The following is a 21,346-nucleotide window of genomic DNA, read 5'->3' on the forward strand; positions in this document are numbered from 1 at the left end:
CATCTGGACAATAACCACATTTTTTCTTTGATTTATCTGATGAAGGTTCAGAATGCCTGGAGAACGGTTAAAACGGGCAATGTAGGGTAAATGCAAAGGTTATGTAACCTAGCATTGTGCTATTATGACATATATCATATGGTCATCATTATGCTTTAGAAGATTCATTCATTACCGTAATGTTTCAAATACTGCCATTCTCAAATATCCTTTACAAGTTGTATATCATCCTATCTGGTAAAAGTGCAACCATTCATGACTGATACATTATAAAAACCCATCTAAGGTTACTTAATATACATTTTAGTATGTCTTTCACATGTATAGCCGTCGTGAAACTGCCGATGATTTTGCAAATGCTTCCGTAGTCCCAGCATTACGGTAGTGTGTTTGCGGGGCTGTTCCCGGAAAGGGGAAGAATGTTTTTAAGCACATTGTAAGCATTAATAACAGGTAGTAATAATACTAACAGGACTGCTGCTCTCTGATACCACACTGACTGACTGACAGACAGACAGAAGGTATGTTTGTCCTCTTTAATCCACTTCTCTATCACTTCTTACACTTCCTTATAGTCTACAATAAACAAGTGGATTTCACATAAAAAAAGGAGAAGTTTAGCGAGACATGACTCTGGCTTATCTTTAACCCACTTTAACTAGACTACATTGTAATTTTATCATGTTTAGCTTATCAAAATGGTCATGAAATATTTGCAGAACGTTTGTTTGTGTGTTTTGAATGTTTTTGCTTCACTGGGTCAGTGATTATCACTCAACTGCAGGTGGTGAAAGTATTAGTCTTCAGTTCTCAAGTCAAAGTATAGACACTGGAATAAAAATGACTGGTGAAAGTATTGATGTTGATCCCCTGAGTAAAAGTTAAAAAAGTACATGCTACTAAATGTAATTAATTAAGTAAAAAGTAAAACAAATGTCCCTTATATAATAAGACAGTTCAACCAGTATTATTTATTTATTTATTTAAATTTAAATTTTTTGTTTTGTTTTACAAACTTGTAGAATACTAACTGGTACATGGACACAAGTTAAATCTGTTACCTTTGAACACCTGGAGAATTTAGCACTCATTATAGATACACATTTGTACATGAAATGTTTTAAGAAAGAAAAAAAAAAATACAAATGATCAATAAAATGTTAACCATAAAACTAAGCGACCTGCCAAATACAAAAAAACAAAAAACAAACCTCAAACTACCAAAATTTTGTGTTTTTTTTTTTTTTTTTTTTTACCTTCGAAGGTCTTAAAAGTAACAAGCTCATTTTTAAAATGTAAGGAGTAGAAAGTACAGATATTTGTTTAAACAAGGAAGGAGTAAAAGTAAAAAGTTGCCCAAAGAAAATAAATAAATACTGAAGTAAAGTACAGATACCAGAAAAATCTACTGAAGTACAGTAAGTAAGTATTTGTACTTTGTTTCTTGTCACCTCTGCTCAGCTGATCCACTACTGAACATCTTCATTAAACTGTATCATTCTTATTGTTTGTTGACGGAAGGTGTTTCAGGCGTATTTCTTAGTCTCATTTATTAAAAAACAATATTTCTGTCCAAAAACTTGTTCCTAACACTTATGATTTAAAAATGTTCAACAAGACATACTTAAACTTCTCTGAATTCTTACAGTCATTGTCTGAGAATGCATTGATGAATGGATTGTGGCTCAGGCCTGGTCAAATAATGGTCAAAGGTATGTTCAATTTTTTGTCTTTTTTTTTTGGTCCATTTTTGCAGTGGTGAAAAACAAAGACTGATTGTGATCTTGTTTTGTCTGATACCAGAAATAGTCATAGTGCGCCAACCTGTTTCTATGTGCGTACCTGTGAACCACCAGGTAACCCTGCATGTTCAGGCTGAAGGCACAGGCATCCTCAACTACCAGTGGTTCTCTGATGGAGAGAAAGAAGTGAGTTATCTGACCTTATTATATACACATATATGTATATGTGTATGTATGCATATATATATATATATATATATATATACATAATATAAACACATTGGTAACACTTTACTTGAAGTTTAATACATAATTACGCTATCATTATCTGTCATTAGCATGAATAAGGTGTCATGAAGGCTGTCATTAAGTGTTGTTTGCTAAATTATGACACCTTTGGAGCTATGTTGGCATTTTTTAGGGTTTTTCGTAATGAACAACTCTTATGCTGCGTTCACACCGGATGCGTGACAAAATGTTTGTGCGTCCAGATTACATACAAAGTCAATGGATAGACACGTCCCAGAGGCGAAATCTTTCCTGTGCGGCGGTGCGGTTCGATCCGCGCGTCAAGTGTGTTGGCCGTGCTAGCGCGCTCCTGATTTTTTGTCATATTCGCACATTCACAAGAGTTGAAAATATTGAACTCCTGTGACTGTTTTGCATGAAGAAAGCCAATGAGAGTCTTTGTTGACGATGACGTCAGGCCGTCAACACGGACACAGGTCTGTTCACCTATTCAACCATGGAGTAGAAGCTGTGTGTGACCACCTGGAGCTGTATGACACGGTCTTTAGAACCGGGACCAGACTAGGAAGGATTTGGCGTGTAGGAGAATCTGCGAGGAGGTGGTGGTAGCAGGTATAAGTTCTCTCTGTAGTTTTCATCTTTGAAAGTCGGCACTGAGCAAGGATAGCATTAGCCGCTAATCACACTGGCTTTTTTGCTAGTGGGCGGGGCTTCGCTTCAAACGCGCGTATGAAGCAAGTGACGACATTTTTTTGTGATCCTGCGAAACCTGCGCAACGTTTCATCCGATGCCGCAAAAGATGCATTCGGTGTGAACGCAGCATTAATGACAGCTTTCATGACATCTTATTCATGCTAATGACAGGTGTCATGTCATAATAATGACAGCGTAATGTCAGACTTGTGTATAAAACTTCAAGTAAAGTGTTACTAATACCTTTTTAAATTACTGTATGTGGAATGGATCCAAAGTCCCAGTAAGTAATTTTACCTGTTATCCACAGCTCGGGGGCCACACGTGGCCCTCAGTCTAATAGGCAGCCTCTTGAAATTATTCCAAAAACGCTTAATGAAAAACTACACAAAAATAAATGAAAAATATACATTACGACAACAAAAATACACAATAGAGACTCAAAGAACACACATCAACAAAAAAGCACAAAATGGCTCACACCACGCAAAACGACAACAAAAATACACCAATTGCCTGTACTGCAAAGCTAGATAAGTATTTACGGGATATCTCTCCGTTAACGGGTTTCACCTAACAAAACATCTGTCTATCAACACGTGAACTTAAGCCAGGTGATTTCAACCGAAATGTGTGCACGCTTATGTAAAACCGGTGATTGCAGCGTCTGACCAATCAAAAACATGGTGAAACCCTGCAGAGCAGCATGCATCACCATGTGGAACAATTCTTCAAAAACCTGCAGAATTAAAATCCATTATTCAGACCAAAAACAACACTGTTGCTGCAGAAAAAGCAGGATGGAAGGAATGCAGACAGATACCACTGTTTATGCGTACATTTGTGAGACTGTACAATATTAATTCATTGGAGAATCGACGGACACGCTGATCAGTTTCACTTTAATACAGCACAGACGTGTCTGTGTATCCGCCTTATTTTGGGTGCTGTCTGTGGCTCTGATGCTGCATTCATATAGCTCAGCCTACATCATAAGGGGGACAATATTTGTATTTTATGAAGTCTGTAACATCTTACAGGACTGAGGCTCGCCAACAGCGTTTATGAATAAATGAATGAATTTGTCGGTCACAGAGCACCTGACTCACGCATGCTTTATCAGCTGACTAATGTAGGTCAGTTCATCAGATAAAATGTATACCTCTCCTATAGTATATCTTCAAGTAAATGAAAGGATTATATCTATTAGGGCTGCTCGATTATAGAAAAAATAATAAGTATTTTGGTCATAATTGAAATCACTATTATTCAAAGTATTATTTGTCAACCGAAAAGGTATTTATTTTTTCCACAAGACAATGTAAAATATATTCTTTAAACATAAATAACATGCTTGTGCCAAGCTTGATTATTTGTAGATGTCCACAATAGTGGGTTTGTTTTATTTAGCAAATAAAACATGTGAAATTTTTCTTTTTTAATAATTGTCTTTTTTCTTGATTATGTTATTTTTGTAATCATTGGATGTAATAATCAAAATCGTAATCAAATTTTGATTAATTGAGCAGCTCTAATATCTATTAAGGGTGTGTATTGCTCGATGCAATAGGTCACGATACGATGCGATATATCTCGATATTTAAGTATAGGGCGATTTTTTTTTTTTTTTTTTTCATATATGACTTAAGAAACAACTACTCTGTAAATGTGTACACCTTCATGAGAACATTATACACTCAAAACATTGGCCTAAACATACAATTTGCCTGTGGCTGTTAAACCAACTTTGACTTTAGTGCAACATGGCTTCTCTAGTGCAACATGACTTTCTATCTATCCGTTCTTTCTCTGCTGTCTATGTGTACATAGAATGAGCAGCCTATTCTTGGACTGGTCATTTTCCAAGAAAACTGATTGGTCAGGAGGCGGGGCTTTATACTTGCTCAGATCTTATCCACATCTTAACCTGGTTCCAACCAGGTTTTCCGTTCAGCGTAAGTTACCATGGTGATATACCCCAGTAAGACATTAACCAGCATCGTAATACAGCACATACAGAATAAATCCTGGAAGGAAATCCAGCTTTGTAGTACAGGCCCCAAATGATTAAAAAAATACACGAAAATCAACAACAAAAATACAAAATAAACCAAACACAACAAAAATACACAAACCGACAACAAACATACTAAAATGACTAATAACACACTAACTACCAACTAAAATATACAGAACTTCCTGTATTGATGCTCAGATTGGTCATTATTCTAAATGGTGACAAATGTTGAACAATGGCACTCAGATCAGATACATTTTAATCAATCAATCACATAGAGCACTTTTCATATATACAATATCATTCAAAGTGCTTTACATCATTAATACCTTACATACAATAAAAAATACCACACGCAAACAATCCACAGGAAACCCCACAATAAAATGCAGCTCAAAGTGCTCTCACAAAGACAACAACAAACAGAACATCCACCCCATACAAACCCCGTCCACCGCACACAGACAAACAGGTTCAAACAATGTTTATGGCCCCCGCGGTGAAAACAGTTGCTTATCTCTGCACTGTGACAAGAAGTCACTCAGAGAAATATTGTTTTAATCATTCCAGGTGTTTGGTGCTACTCAAACACAGCTAACCGTCAGAGCGGAAAAAACCCAGCTATACGTGTGCCGAGTGAACGACCCTTTCAACAACTATGTGTTCACTGAATGGGTAAAGGTGAAGGTGTTGGACATTGATAAATCAGGTAATTGAACACCTCAGCTATGGTGTATGTATATAATGTTTGTATTTGTCTCATGTCTGTTTCATCCTGTTCCTCCAGGCTTACCAGCAGACTGGCAGGGTGAGCCACATATTGCTATTAATCCTAAACCGCAGACAGTTCGACATGGACAGAAAATTACCCTCCGCTTTGCAGCCTTTGGTATCCCACTTCCACGTTACCAATGGTACTTAAATGGACACGCACTGACAGGCAAAACGGCTAACGCACTGCAGGTTAGCACACGTGGCTTTTGTTTACCTTAATTACTGATGAGGAGTGTTTCCACTGCCTACTGTCATAAATGTATTGGTGCTAGCATGATGAATGTAATGTGGGAGAAAGGTGGGGACTAAGGCAAACAATAAAAATGGAATGTACCTGCAGATTGACTGTGCAACAGATGAACATAAAGGATCGTATCTTTGTTCGGTGTCGAATGTGCTTGAAGAGAGTTGGACTGAACCTGTTGATGTTAATGTTGGTAAGTCACAACTTAACATCTTTTCATCAGTAGTCCTAACTATAGATTTGCGTTTTCCCCCAATTTAAAGGTTAAAAGTCTGTTGATGTTTGTCAGCAAGGCTTTTCAAAGGGACTTTCCCCATTTCTAAAGAATAAAAGGAGAACTTGTGGGTGTTCAAACAGTGTTTGGTTAGATCCAAAAGCACACAGCAGGAAAGTGAAACGAACTGGTCATACCTGACTAATATCTTAAAGGGGGCGTATTATGTAAAATCGACTTTTTCAAGATTTATATCATGTTACTATGTATTTCCCTCATTAAACACATGCCTGGAGTGTTGCCATGGTTCATTCATTTTAGGTGTAAATACGGCTGAATCCTCCTAGGAACGCCCCCACCTCCTAGAGACACCTCGGACCTTTCGTCACCAGCCGAGTTACCGCCCACCACTCTACAGCAGAGCCCCTCCCCCTCCTATGTTCTCTTCCTTAGTTCACCCCACAGCACCCGCCTCTGCAGATTTAGCTTTTCATTTACTCATTTGAAATACTTTATAAAAATGTAAATAAAACTCGTACCCCTAGCCCACTTCCAGCTCCCTCAAATCAGCTGCATTCACAGCAAACAGCTGAGAGATAACTGTGTGTCGATCGGTCTACTCTGCTCATCGTAGCAGCTGCTGCCTTTTCAGATGACTGCTTTAAAACAAGAGCTTATTTGAAAGTGGATTAATAAGTACACAGACACAATGCGATCCCGGCAGCAGCAGCAGCATGGGTAAGCGGGCGGGTGCACGTGTGTATGCGTGTACGTGTGTCGGTGACAGGGAAGAGAGATCTCCGTCCGTACGTTAGCATTCCTCACTTTGATAATCATTCTAATGTATTGTAGCGATGTAAAAATGTAGAAAGTAGCCAAATACAGCGCACAGAAAAACAGAAGTAAACATCCATGTGTGTTTGTATGAGTACTGAAGGTGGAGTGTTCAGGGGCGCGTCAGACAAGCTTGGAGTTTCTTAAAGAGACAGATGCAAAATCGAGTCGTCATGAATCGTGTGCGACAGAGGGAAATTTCTTTTAAGTTTTTTTTAAAATATTTGCTGCATTTTCTAAAAAAAATTGGGGAGCATAGCTATTTGAGCATGCTATAGAATGGTACTATGTACCTGTAAAAAACATGATACCCCCCCTTTAATATGAAGCACAACGGCCATCGGTACTCCAAAATAAAAACAAAATCACAAAAAACACACAAAATGACAACAAAAACACACAAAATTATTCAAAACATTGACATAAAGGGCCTAAACTACAAAGCTAGATAATTATATCCTGGATTTATCTCCGTTAGCGGGCTTTACCTAACCAAACACTGTCTGTGAGACAGAAGCTGTCCTACGAATCTCGATTACAACTCGCTAAGTTAAGCGTGTTGATGTCAGCCTGGCTACGTGCGCGCTCTTGGAAGAAGAGTTTCACTTTCACTTTTACCTTGTCTGTGGGATAAGGATTGCATCAATGCCTAAATATTTTCTATCTGTCAGGGTCCCATCAGATCCACACAGTGAAGTGTTCACACAATGATCCACCTTTTATTGGACAGTTCGTTTTCTAAGAGAACTGATTGGTCAGGAGGCGGGACTTTAGCACTCTCCCAAATCCTAGACGTTATCCAATTTCGTAGTCCAGCACACACTGATTAAATCCCGGAAGTTTGCGCGTAGTACAGGCTCAAAGACACAAAATGACTCAAAACACAAAACAAGAATAAACACATCAACAAAAAGTGTTTCAGATTGATCATTATTCTGACATGAATGTTGATAATGTGGTCCTTAGATCAGATACAACCACAAAGAGGACTGAACTAATTAAGTCAGTACCTTGAATTTGACACTTATTTTGTGTTTCTTTCATTATCTCTAGTTCAAAAGGATACAGTTTGTTCTTCAGCACTAACAGGTACATTTCAAAGCTTTTTTCAAAGTTAATTTAATTACATTCTCTACAGTTGGTTCTAATAAAATCCTGGTGTTATTAAAACTACCGTTTTTTTTTTTACTTTGGTCTCTCTGTCCTTTAGCATCTGATAAAGTTGCTCTGCTTCTTGGAAACTTGAACTACTCCAGCCACCCCCCGTTAAAGGCTCCATTGATGGATGTGTACAAGCTGGGCACGCTGCTGCAGCAGCTCGGCTTCAGAGTGGTTTCTCTGCTGGATCTCACCAGAGCAGAGATGCAGGCTGCCATTAATGAGTTCATCCAGCTTCTCGACAGAGGAGTTTATGGTTAGTAGTATGTTAGTTTACAGTAAATGATTAACTTCGTCACTTACATCCTGCATAAAAAAACATGCTTGGCACGCATTTGACTGGAAAGATTAGAATAAATAAAATGATTGACAGGCATCAGGAAACTGCTGAAAAGATTTTTCGGAAAAACAAAAACCTTGAAGAATTTCAAGCTATATTTCATTTGTTTTATCTCTTCAGTAAAAAAAAATAAATGTCCACTTATGAATGAAGACCAGTCCTATTTTCTTTGGCTTCAAAGACAGACCGTCATATGCATGCAAATGACTTCACTTAACCTCTCATTACATCAAACTCTAGCTTTACCTGTGAGCAACAGTTTGGTTACCCAACACAGTCTGCCTTTTATTCAATGTGTTTTTTAGCATTTGTTTCATATTCATGTCACTGTTTGGAAGAACATTCATAATAATAACAATGTTGTTTTAGAAGTGTTTTTACTTCATTATTACTGTGATTTCTTGTGTTTTCTCCCCAAAACTCTGCCTAAGTGACTTCCAAAAACATTTCTGGTGTTTTCATGAACTGAAAGTTGTGGCAAAACAATGGCAGCTGTTTATTTTGGGGTTTACTCGGAAATATACAAACCCAACCAAAAAAAGAATTCCTCGTGGAGTGAGTTGAACCGGGAAGCAAATACAACAAAAATGGAGTCAAGCCAATCACTCACCTCCTTGCCTGGAGAAGAAACGCAAGAAATGAAGTAAAAACACTTCTATGTGTTCGTTTACAGGACTTCACATCCCACAATGCAATGCACAAAACTTTTACGACAATGTGAAAAAGGAGTGTTTACTATGGAGATCAAAAAGAAGTTTCAAGCCGCATTGTTGACCATTTACATCCTTTTTTCCACGCAAATAATCTTGGATTTATAGATCTTAGAGGCCTACACGTTTTCTTTAGCTGATATGAAATTAAAAAAAACGATTGTTGTCACCAGCAGCTTTCATATTTTAGTGTTTTTCATCATTCTACTTTAATGGGAAGCAAATTTACATCTCTGATGCATGCTGTGCTAACTGCTGTTTGTAACTGAATGTCTTTTGCTACTTTTCTAACAGGCTTGTTCTACTATGCTGGTCATGGCTTTGAGTTCGCTGGGAAAAATTATTTGGTGCCCATTGAAGCGCCACAGCCATATCGAAAGGAGAACTGTGTTTGTGTGCAGAAGGTCATGCTCAGGATGCAGCAGAGGCAGACGGCGCTGAATGTCATTCTACTGGACGCGTGCAGAACATGGTAAGAACGTAGCTACTCTATGTGTAATGGCTAGGACTAATTTATGGGTTTTTTTCTTTTCCGCAGGGTCAACAATGGTGACATTCCATCAACCATCCTGCTTGAGGAATCCAGTGGGAACACAATTTACGGTTATGCTACGTACGTTTCTCCTTTATCAACAATTTATCTTAATATTAGTATAATGTTGTTTTATTATCATATGTAACAGCAAACCATTATTTATCATGTGTGCAAATGTTATTGAGTACCAAAGACAGCTTTAATATTACAGATGTGAAAATGCTGAGGCTTTAGAGGTCCAAGACGGGGAGACAAGTTACGGAATCTTCACTAACTATTTGAACAGACACATCCTACAGCCTCAGCCAATCACAGACGTCCTAAGGAAGGTGCAACGTGGTAAGCACATTTTTATTCATAAAATAGGTCAATAGGCCAATAGTCCTAAAGTTGGCGTGACAGGAAGCATCTACAGTTCAAAAATGTTAAAATTCACAACAAATCAACCATAACTGCTACAGATTTGCCAATTAATACCAAAATGCAGCCCCATCGCTGAAGAAACTTTGGTACATTTAAATCTATTGTAAATTTTGAAGTCTGTGTCACTTTGTTTTCATCAAAAACTTTAAAGATTATTGAACTTTTTTCCTCGCACAATGTTCCCTCAATTAACACCAAACTTGCTACAGCCCATTTTCAAACAGTCCTGCACAAACCATCCACACAGATTTTTGATTGATCAAAAATGTAGCCTACAGTGCATCAAAATAGTTTACTGGAAATGTAAGCAAATCTTTTCATAGTACTTTTTCAATATTCATCAAAACTTAACATAATTTTGGAGTCATTGTAAATGGTGTTTGTAAAATATCAGAATTGTATTGTAAACTACTTTTTTTTTTTTTTTGGCATATTGTGTTTTGCTCTCATGCTAACAATTGGAACCAATGGTGACTGGCTTAGTAACCTGTGATTAAATGGACTTTTTAGATCTAATTTTGTATATTTTTGGGATTCATGTTGTATATTTTTGCTGTTTATTTTGGTGTTTCCTGTGTTTTTTGGATTAATTTCTGTAGTCGTTTTATATATTTTTCAATTAATTTGTAGTGGTCTTCCATGTTTTTGGCAATTCATTTATATATCTCAGTGCTTTTTTTTTGTTAGTGCATTTACTTTTGGGGCCTTCACCTTATTAGACTGAGGGCCACAGTTACCCATGTCTGGTCCATATGGTCATTGAACCTTGAAGGGCAGATTGGTAATTTCAGATTGGCAATCTCTTCCTGTATCAATGGTGATGTAGAGAAAGAAAATGGTGGCTCTTCAGCATCTAGATTTACCCACCTCAGACTGTGGATTGTGAAAATATTGATAATTATTGGATGAAAGGACACTGAACAATTCATAGATTGGTTACATTTGAATTTTGTTGTTAACCTCATTCATTTGTTCAATGGACAAAGGGGAACAAGCTATTTATTAGTATGTAGTTAATACACGGGCGACCGTGGCTCAGGTGGTAGTGGGTCGTCTTCTGATCGAGAGGTTGGGGGTTCGATCCCAGTACCTGACTATGTGTCGAAGTGTCCTTGGGCAAGACACTGAACCCTAAGTTGCTCCCAGTGGTCGACTAGTGCCATGCATGGCAGTCCTGCACTGCCTACACTGGTGTGTGAATGTGAGAGTGATTGGGTGAATGAGCTGATATGTAAAGCGCTTTGAGACTGCTTCAGTGTGGTGATAAAGCGCTATATAAAATCTAGTCCATTTACCATTTACCTTCCAGTGTGTTGTTGTTGTAATCGATGCCTCTTGTTCTAATGCTGTTTACTGAGGATTCACAACTATAACAGACATGAGGAGGTTATAAAGTTGTCCTGTCTTAAGATCAAGATGTCCTGTTTGATGGGCCTCTGGTGAAAAACTTTTTGGGGGTATCATTAGCGTGTGACCTCATTCTTTGGAAATTCTCACTGTTGGCTCAAGAACAGCAGGAAACCTGAGAGCGGCCGAGCTCTGGACAGCTGCTGGGTTGTTCAGACTCCGCCGATCACAGCCAGCAGGGCAGGACACCCTGCTGAAAGCTGACAGTGTGGATGGGAACCGATTTAGCTCCACATCAAATGTTGGGTTCCATTTGTTTTTTTTATACCTTTCTATTAAAATAAATATACATTATATGATGTCCACATGGCGTTGAATGCTGGTTGTCTGTTCCATCTCGTATTATTTTCTCCAACTTACATGGCTCCTCTGCAGAAATATTAGTCGTCAGTTTAACACTTCTGCAGTAGGATTAGCTATTTGGATGTTCTCTCTCATGTACCTTGATGTTGTCTATGGCTTTTCCTCAGATCTGGAGTATGACCCATTGGCTGCAGGTAGGCAGCCAGCAGACGTCAAAGGCATCCTAAAGGAACCCAGATCCCTTACTGATGACGTTCGGACCACTGGGCACACTGAAGAACTTCACCTAAGAGACACTTTCTGGAGACAAGCAAATGGTGAGAATGTTTTTATTTGTTTTTATTTGTTTATCAAATTTTGATAATGTAGAAAACTAAATGAACAAATATTTTTTTTAAACAACACAAACCTAACAGCAGACAGAGAAGTCTGTCTTCCTCCAATTTGACTTCCTCAAATCTCATTGTGTGTTTCTGTGAACTCCACATTGAATGAGCAAAGCGCTCATTAGAATATGGCGGTCTGCTCCACTTCTGCATGCGCACTAATCTTTGCTGCATTCCTAGTGAATCACTCGCAGCAGCCGAGGAAACTGCGTCACTATAGGATTTAGTGACGCACCTGGTTTTAGCACCCTTTATTTCAGATCTTAGTGAATCCGACCCCAAATCTTGCACAATTGGAACCTAATTTATTTTCCACAAAGGCACCTTTACTATGAAATAAAAGGTTTGTCAAAATGCACAATTCTTTTTAAAATAAAATAACACCAATTAATTCAATTAAAAAAAAATTATCAGGCTCTAAGTATAGCTAGATTTATTAACTCTAAAACTGAGAAAATAACCAGCATTCAATGCTGTTTTGTAGCCGTGCGTTACGTTTAAACTGATTAGTCGGCTATGATTGTTGTCTGTCATTTCACTTTTTGTAGTTTCACAGTGTCCGTTGATCGTTTTGAAACAAAAAATATATAATTTACTCAGCAACGGTTGGGTGTAGAAATGTAACAAACAATTTTATTTCTTTTATAGCGATCTTAAGTACAAGTAAAATTACTAATTTAGAAATGTGCTCAAAAGTACAAGGACCCATAAAAGCAACTCAATTACAGTAACTTGTAATCTGTTACTTTCACCTTTGATGACGGTTGATGTCACTGATGTCAAGTTAATGCTCAAACGGCTTTCCATAAAGGATAAATACTTAGTCTTCCTCACATCAACAGGTGCAATTGTGACTCCAATATATTTTCTGGACACAATCAAATGAGGAGATTTTTCTTTTTGATGAAAGAAGTTCATTTCACATCTTTCTTGTATTTCATTTGAATGATTTTTTGTAATTAATGGCACTAACTTTTTAACATGGGTGAACGGAACAAAACATTTCTCTTCGTCAATGAGACTCCTAACACTGCAATACCATTTATAGAATTTGTAATATTTACTATGTTATCTAAACTCCAACTACGTATAATGTGCATTTACAAATGTGTAATGTAATTATTTATTTTACAATTTAACAAAAGAAATGCATATATGTTCTTGTTTTCCCCCAGATCTCCCCAGAAAGAAGCTCTTGGTGTTCGAGTGTGGTGTAGAAGTGGAAGTCGGGTTCTCTGCGTTGTTCTCTAATGTCATGGTGGCTTTTGCTACTGTAAAGAAGATCATTCCTCAAACTCATATCTGCATGTTCACTTTAAGCAGCACACCGGTAATTACCTTTTAGATACTTTGATTTAAATGATGGCAGCTTTAGTGGAGACACAACAAACAGTGGGTGTGTCTGATGCAGCGAGGACCCTCCCCCGGCTCACTGTTTCTTACTAAAGTCACAAAGCTAGTATCATAAATTCCACACTGCTCAATATCACATACTTTCCTTTACCGACTAAAGCCATAAATAACCTCTCAGTATTAAATATTCAGGTCTGCATTTTACATGACTGAGGAAGTTGGTTCAAATGTGGACATCTGGCATGGAGTCGTGCAAAAACATGTCTTAAAAATAGGATTCAAAACATTTTCTATGTTGCAACACATGCAGTTATTAAGTTGACCTCACATATTGAATTGTACTGACATCAAGTACGTGATTGACCCCTTTGCAGTAAAACTAGTGAAGCAAGTTAAAACAAAGCATGATCTTTATCCTTTAACATTTTTTTTAACAAAACACAATGAACAACATGAAACATCTGAAGAAAAGTGTTTGCGTTAAACTCAAGTTCACAGTAGATAAAAATATGAATTCACATCTATCTGGAACATAAGAATGTAGTAGTTTAAATTAAGATTGAAAAAAAACAGAGAAAAGGGCTAGATTAAACATGTGAAACTGGTGGCCGGGGACCGCATGTGGCCCTCGGCCTATTATTGTGTGGCCTTCAAAAGTAAATGCACGAACTGACTCCAAAGACACTAAAAATAACCGAAAAATACACAAAACAACAGAAAAATACACATATCTACACCAAAAACATACACAATTTCAGAAAAATGCATAAAGGACAACAAATGTATTCTTAAAAACACACAAGACAACTTCTAGGTTACACAAAAATAACTGAAAAATATAAAATTGTGCACAAAAATCCATACGCATGTGACTGCAAAAACACACAAAATGACAAGATAATGTATTGTACGTAGTGTTCCATCGTTACTGGGTTAACAGTTCACATTAAATTGGCTGTGAATGCATTTATCCCTGTAATATGAATGTTTTTGCTCTGCGTTTCAGGCAATGGATGACACAATTCCAAGAAGTTGCTCAACAGAAGCCATTGGTTCTCCACTGTTTCAGCAGTTTGATGGTCCTGACTGTACTCTTAGACTTTGTGATCTTCAGCAATTCAACGTAGGAGTTATTTTGGTGTTGCTTTTACTTGTTTAATTCCACCTCCACAGGCTGTGACGTACTTTCTATCTACAAGAAGGAACTTCATAGTGAAAACAATGATGCCTTTGTTTCACATGACTAAGGAAGTTCTGCTCAAATATGGGCATCCAGCGTGTAGTCACGTGCAAAACCAGGAAGTTACACAAATAATCAGTCATGGAGTTGAGCACAAACTTTGGGCTTTATGGACATCTAGTGGCTGATTTTAATGTTACAGATGAGGCCTCTAAGATTGCACAGCAGGGATCTTGTGGTTTTTGGCTGCTTTCACACCAATATAGTCCTGGACTGTGTTAGAAATCACATACTAATGTACTACACACTCAATGAGTATATACTGTGTACTATATACTATTAGTGGGATTAGCGTTTCCACTGATGCATTTCGAACCTACAACGAGAAAAACCTGAAGCACAGTGGCCATGGTTACATGATGTTTTTTAATTCGGATTTATTTATTCCGAATTAAATCATTAAAGTGTTCTGCTTCATGTTTACATGGAAATGATAATTTTCGTACGAGGTTTACATGGAAAACCGGTTTATTCGGCTTTAGATTATTCCGCTTTAGATCTGGGGGATGGGAAGGCTCTGATTGGACAGGGGGAGAACATGACGTATCCTGTCTATCAGGAAAAATGCACAACAAACTTTTATTGTTGACTGTAACACAGAACACCACACATGAGAACTTTGTCCATCCACTGTTTTCATTGTATCCATGTCTTTTAAGGCTCTTATTATATAGTCTAGGCTCGAGTCTGGGCCGCCGCCATCTTGGATTATATCGTCACCCGCGCGTCATCGCCGCAAGTTGCGCAAGTGCAGAACGACAAGAATTAACTTTAAGCGGAATTCGGCAAGTGAATTGTTTACAAGAAAGAGGAATTATCTAATTCGGAATGAAAAACGGAATAAACCAGCCACCTAATTTGGAATTAACTTAATTTACAAGGTCAGGTTAAAGAGGAATTAACTTTTATTCCACTTTAAAGAGGACTTAAAGCTCCCATGTAAACGTGGCCACTGAAGCTAAATATCTACGTTGATTCTCCACCTTTAAAAGTTCTGAAAACATTTTAAGTGAGAAAGTGACCAAGTAGAATATCAACATGTGCTCATTTGATCCATAAAACTTGCGGAAACACATTTCATGCAGACACTTTGGAGATTTTCGGAGACCCGTCATTGTGTTACTGACTACACTTCTGGTTAACTTCAAAACAAGAGCCCTATTTACAACAGCGTTAAAAAACTAATGAAAGACTAGAAGAGATGCTTTTGTTTTGAAACAGGGATGTTCTGGTCCCAAGACAATTTTAAATTCCGCTGGTAATGCATCATCGGACGGTTAAGTACAACTAGTGTGCCCACCGTTCATACCCAAAAATGTCCTGATATAGTGTACATCTGGGTATTTCTAGTATACTCAATCTTTCCATACTATCTAATGTAAACAAACTACTTCATTTTGACATAGACTTAGTATGAGTAGTACGTATATATGAGATTTCCAACACAGTCCTGGGGCCTCATGTACAAAGACTTGCTTATAAAATGGTGTGAAAAAAGCGTACGTCTCAATCCAGAGACAGGCGTTTGCTCAAAAAAATTCAGATGTTCAAATTTGTGAGTACGACTGGATCCACGCACCTATCATTTCAACATCTGAATCAAGGAGGATATGAGCGCACATATATGTCCCCTCCCTGTTCACGCCCACATTTACATATGTAAATCGATAGGTGCTGGGATTCACCTCATGCACTCTTACCACCTGTAACACAGGAAAGAAGAGATTTTAAAACATTTTAGACTGACAGCAACTTGTAAGATGGAGCTGATTCAACAGTGAAGATACTGGAATTAATATAAACATTAATATAGACGCACATAGTTTGCTGAATGCTTGACTGTGTGTGTGTGACGATAGTGGATAGTGGATTAAGGAAGACACGTAAAATTCTATACTAATACTACTATTAATAATAATAATAATAATAATATTAATATAAAATAATAATCGCAAAATGACGTTCTGATCGCTCACATCAGGCTTAATGTGTGTCTCTGTCTCCTGATCATCAAACAGGCTGTGAATGTGTAACAGATAAATGTGACTCAGTGTGAAACGCTTTGGTATTGAAGCGATCCATGAAAGTGAAGTCCGTACCGGTACGTCAATCGCCAACCCCACCGCCTCCCTCCTCTACAAGATATGACCCCCCCCTCCGCGACACAAACACGCACGTGCGCACACACTGCACCAGTCAGTCGTGGTGATCAGTCTGGAGTGTGTGCTTGTGTTATGTGTGTGTGTGTAGCTGATAATGATCGCTGGACTGAAAGCATTTAAAAGTATTCAGACGTGTCTGTTACTCAGAGGACATGTGACCACCTGTAGTAGATCCAGCTCACAGAGCTTTGACAGGTAGTGAACATCATGTGTCTGACTCACGTTAGACAGAAAACAAAAAAAGAAAAACTGTAACTCACAAAAAATGTGTAAATGATACATGTCACTAGAAGCTCAGAGGTTCAAGTGTGGATGTATTGTATTATTTTGGTAGTGTCCTTAGAATTTAAAGCATGAACTATGTAGAAACGTACGTACGTCACCTCAGGACTTTGACATGAAAGACCGCACTTCAGTTTCTGAACATCAGGATTTTGCCATGGGTTTTGACGTACGTATGTTTTTGGGCGTACGTACCTTTTGTATATGAGGCCCCTGGATTTGGGTCGAACGGACGGACAGCAGCTGATCATTTTATCACCTTGATTGGGCTTGGTTTGTGTTCAGAGCACACTTCATGATCTGCTCCAAACAGACTCTGATGGAATGCATGAGCTAGTCTCTTGGAGCGCCGTTACTAGAGCAGAGACTTCTATTGGTCAAAGCGTTCTAGACTTTGTTCACACCGCTACAAAGGAGGCGAACCATCCGGGCAAACCACTCCTAGAACATTTTAACCACTCTAGGATTCTTTGGTGTGAACGCAACGTTTTACTTGCTGCGTTCACAGTTGACATTAAATTGGCTCCATATGTGAATGTAATGATCACTCAATTATCTCAGCTACCTGTATATCCCGTACAATGCAATAAACAAACTGCAATTGTTTGTGCTCTGGTTTTCAGGCAATGGAAGATGTTTTTTCAAGATGTGACACATCAGAAGAGCTGGACTCTCTACTGTCTCACAACTCTGAATATTTTGACGGTTGTCTCAGACTCTGTGGGCTTCAGAGGCTCGAAGTAGGAACTCAATATTTCCATCCTCTATCTGTGAGTTTGATTATTATTATTTGGTAATAAAACTGTTTCCTTCTGCTAGGATTCGGTGTCCATCAAGGTGGAGCTTGTCTATACTCACGCTGGCAGTAAGCTGCGACAGAGTGAAACCCAGTCAGTGGATGTAGGGATGCCTCTGGTGGCCTCCTGGAAGCTGTACAGGAACAATCCCACAGCATCTGACAGGAGGCAGAGCAGCGTTTCAGCTCAAAATATGGATTTCAGTTTGAGCAGCAATCATTGGCGGCCTTGGACTGTGGCTGCTTCCATTCACCCATTCACTAGAAAAGCCCTGTGTGATCCTAAAAGGACAATGACACAGATAAATGAACCTGAGGAGAATGATGAGACGGAATTATTGAACTATACTTTAATATAATAAGATTCTCTGCTCAAGCTTTTGTAGATAACAAAAGCGCATATGTGTGAATGAAGGTGAGCTGAAGGAAAGGAGGCGATGATGCCTTTTTTTTTTGGGCTGTCTAGAAATCACGGAACATGGAGTTTTCCCAATGCTTGTAAATGTCATTGAAATCCATGAAAATGATGAAGTTCACTTTTAATTTGAAACGCCTTCATTGATAAACAATGTAACAGGTTGATTTGATCAGATTATTGCAGTGTGACTGAGTCACAGTTAAAATCTCTCTTCTTGATCATCATCACCTTCATCATCATCATCATCGCTGCAAAGCGTGACAGAGTTGGATGCGCTGGAGATATGAGGAAATATATATATTTTTAAATAAAGACCAAACATGACTTGTTTTTGCTAAATCCTTGTTATTTTTATGAAAATGGTTATTAATTGTTTAAGGTGTCCCCAACCCATTGCATCAAACTAAGCATTAAGCTTTCTGGTGTCATGCTATCGAGAAAATAAAGGTTATCACAAAATTGAATGCTAATTTTTTTTTTTTTTATTGTTTATTTTTGTATGCTGTATGTTAATATTATTGAAGTTGGATGATTGGCTTTTTTTCCTTTGCTGTAGCAAGTCTGAAATGTCAACATTTATCAGCATCAGTGCATACAATTTACACAAACAACTTAAGCTAATAAACACATTTGCTGAATCATGCTATTGTTAATTTTTTTTTTTTTTTCACAGGTATTATTCATTCTTCGAAAAATAGCGATTTGTGTAATTCACAAGGCTATAAAAAATGTAATCACACGGCACGAATAATGTACCAAAAAAAAATCATTTGCAGAAAATATCCAACAGGTTGAGGGGAAAAACTTCATGCTGTTTTTTTTTTTTTTTTTTTTTTGTGTGTGTGTTTTATGATTATTTATTTTCCTTTTAAACTTTTTCTTATTTTGTAACAAATGGATGCTATATAATTTCTGTTATACCTTATAGGGAAGCTTAACTTGGAGAGAAGTGGTTGAATTAAAAAAGCCAACACTTCTCCCATCCAGTTTTTTTTTTTCCAAATATGTAAAACTAAAAAAACAAACTAAAACAAAACAACACTGTTCGTCTATAATGAATGCAATTCTTTTGATTTTTGCAATACATATTCGAAAATACACTGATAAACTAATATGAACTGTATTGCATTGACTTTTTGTATGTTTAGGGTGATGTCGTCATTTCCGTGTTCTCAAGGATATATTCCTTATCTTACTGACCATGTACTCACATCCTGCTTAGCTCGCCGTGATCGTATAGTGGTTAGTACTCTGCGTTGTGGCCGCAGCAACCCCGGTTCGAATCCGGGTCACGGCAAACTACTAACGGACCTTATTTTAGATCTCCTTCACTCTCTCTATATTTTTGTTTTAAATAAACAATAATTCCACTCATCAACAGATCTCTATACCTAGCTGTTAATATGATCACTTTTACTGTGAATAAATGCGACGCCTGTGTACAATTAAAGATGCAATGTGTTAATCTGACCTGTAGAGGGCAGTAGAATGTAACTATCCCTGAAATGCAGTCCTGGATAAAGTCGTCCACTAAAAATAAACAATTGTAAAGGGATAAATAAAAACATGAATTAACTAATAAACAAATAGTAGAGCATATGGGCTAAACACAAGACATACCGCAGAGGTTAAATATAGTAATTACGTCTTTGTATTAACACAACAGTGTACCACAAGTATAGTTAAAAATAATAAAACAAGCATCAATCTATGGGAAATACACCTAGGTTTATTGCCTATCTGCAGCTATAGCCTACTGTAAACCTGTGATGCCTTAATAAAAACTAAAAACTAAATTACACTAAATGGTAAAATAGCCTATTCCTAGCTTTGTGAACACTGCTCATGGTACAATGGCAACAGCTAACAATTACATACAGGTACATACACCATTTTTTTTTTTGTTAAAGCCTGTGTTTTAATGGTTTATCAAATCACGAAAAATCTATGTATTATTGTCAATCAATTGCTGTATTTTTTTTTTTTTTTTTTAAAGTTTAAGCACTGTGGTTTGCTGGATTTGGCTTCATGTACCAGTGAAGGATTAGCATCTTGTATATTTTAAGGGGGAATAGAGCTCATAATGCTCAAATGTGCTGCCAGCTATAATAGCGTATGCACCCACAACTTTTAGTAACAGTGGGCTATGATTATATGTATTTCTAGCTAACAGACTAATATGATTTTAGCCAAGAAACATTGTAGTTAATCAGAAGGAGAGGAATAAAGGAGAATAAAAATATGTACAACTACATGAGTTGAGCGTTGTGCATTATGCATACATGTCAAAGATTACAATAGAGCAGACATGGGCAACTTTTACAGTGTGGACTAGTGACCAATCTTAAAGCATTAACACACAAAATGTTTTATTGTGTGTCATTGCTGTTTTAATGTGTGTTGTTAATCATTTTGTGTATTTTTGGTCATAATCTTTGTATATTTCTCTCTTGTTTTTGTATCACGATATCTGATCTTGATAAATGTACTGAAAAGGATGTTATCACTGGACAAGGGCAACCAGTGACCCTGGGGCCGCTTGTGGCCCTTGGTCTAATTTTGTACAGCCCCCAAAGTAAAAACACAAAATGACTCAAACTAAACTTGGAAAAAGGCAAATAAATACACAAAAAACAGCAGAAACACACAAATAACAGCACCGCTTCACAAAAACCGCAAAGACAAACACATACACACACACACACACACACACACACACACACACACACACACACACACACACACACACACACACACACACACACACACACACACACACACACACACACACACACACAAACAAACCTCTCAAAAAACTACAGAAAATATACACAGAGGATATCAAAATACACAAAATGACTCCAAAACACACAAAATGACAGGAAATTACACAAAAACAGCAGACCTACACAAAGACCCCAAAAATAAATACAACTGGAAAAATAGGAACAAAGGACAACAAAAATACGCAAAATTATTCCAAAAACACACAAGTATGGAAGCCCATTCCCACCAGTAAAAAAATAAAATAAAATAAAATAATTATTTTACTTTTGTTTCCGGGA

General features: G+C 37.6%; 1 protein-coding gene and 1 non-coding gene across 2 annotated transcripts; both read left to right on the forward strand.

Annotated features, from left to right (window-relative positions):
* The first annotated feature begins 395 nt into the window (after positions 1-395).
* malt3 (MALT paracaspase 3) lies at positions 396-18,368 on the forward strand. Its single transcript, XM_028451243.1, has 16 exons — positions 396-521; positions 1,649-1,712; positions 1,804-1,928; positions 5,273-5,411; positions 5,490-5,665; positions 5,817-5,913; positions 7,822-7,857; positions 7,979-8,182; positions 9,271-9,448; positions 9,515-9,589; positions 9,723-9,850; positions 11,812-11,961; positions 13,206-13,360; positions 14,390-14,506; positions 17,691-17,807; positions 17,887-18,368. The coding sequence occupies exons 2-16, from the start codon at positions 1,670-1,672 to the stop codon at positions 18,220-18,222; spliced, it is 2,076 nt and encodes a 691-aa protein (XP_028307044.1). The 5' UTR covers positions 396-521; positions 1,649-1,669; the 3' UTR covers positions 18,223-18,368.
* A 1,138-nt stretch (positions 18,369-19,506) lies between these two features.
* Positions 19,507-19,578, forward strand: trnah-gug (transfer RNA histidin (anticodon GUG)). The gene has a single exon. It is a non-coding gene; the product is annotated as a tRNA-His (tRNA).
* The last annotated feature ends 1,768 nt before the right edge of the window (positions 19,579-21,346 follow it).

Source organism: Gouania willdenowi, chromosome 6 (assembly GCF_900634775.1).
Source record: "Gouania willdenowi chromosome 6, fGouWil2.1, whole genome shotgun sequence".
Lineage (NCBI taxonomy): Eukaryota > Metazoa > Chordata > Actinopteri > Blenniiformes > Gobiesocidae > Gouania > Gouania willdenowi.

What these genes read in the sequence shown, in the direction of transcription:
- malt3 (XM_028451243.1), top strand. Translation starts at nt 1,670, where the DNA reads ATGAATGGATTGTGGCTCAGGCCTGGTCAAATAATGGTCAAAG. An exon ending in GTTGGACATTGATAAATCAG is followed by an intron (nt 5,412 to 5,489) that starts GTAATTGAACAC and finishes CTGTTCCTCCAG; the next exon opens with GCTTACCAGCAGACTGGCAG. An exon ending in CCTAAGGAAGGTGCAACGTG is followed by an intron (nt 9,851 to 11,811) that starts GTAAGCACATTT and finishes GCTTTTCCTCAG; the next exon opens with ATCTGGAGTATGACCCATTG.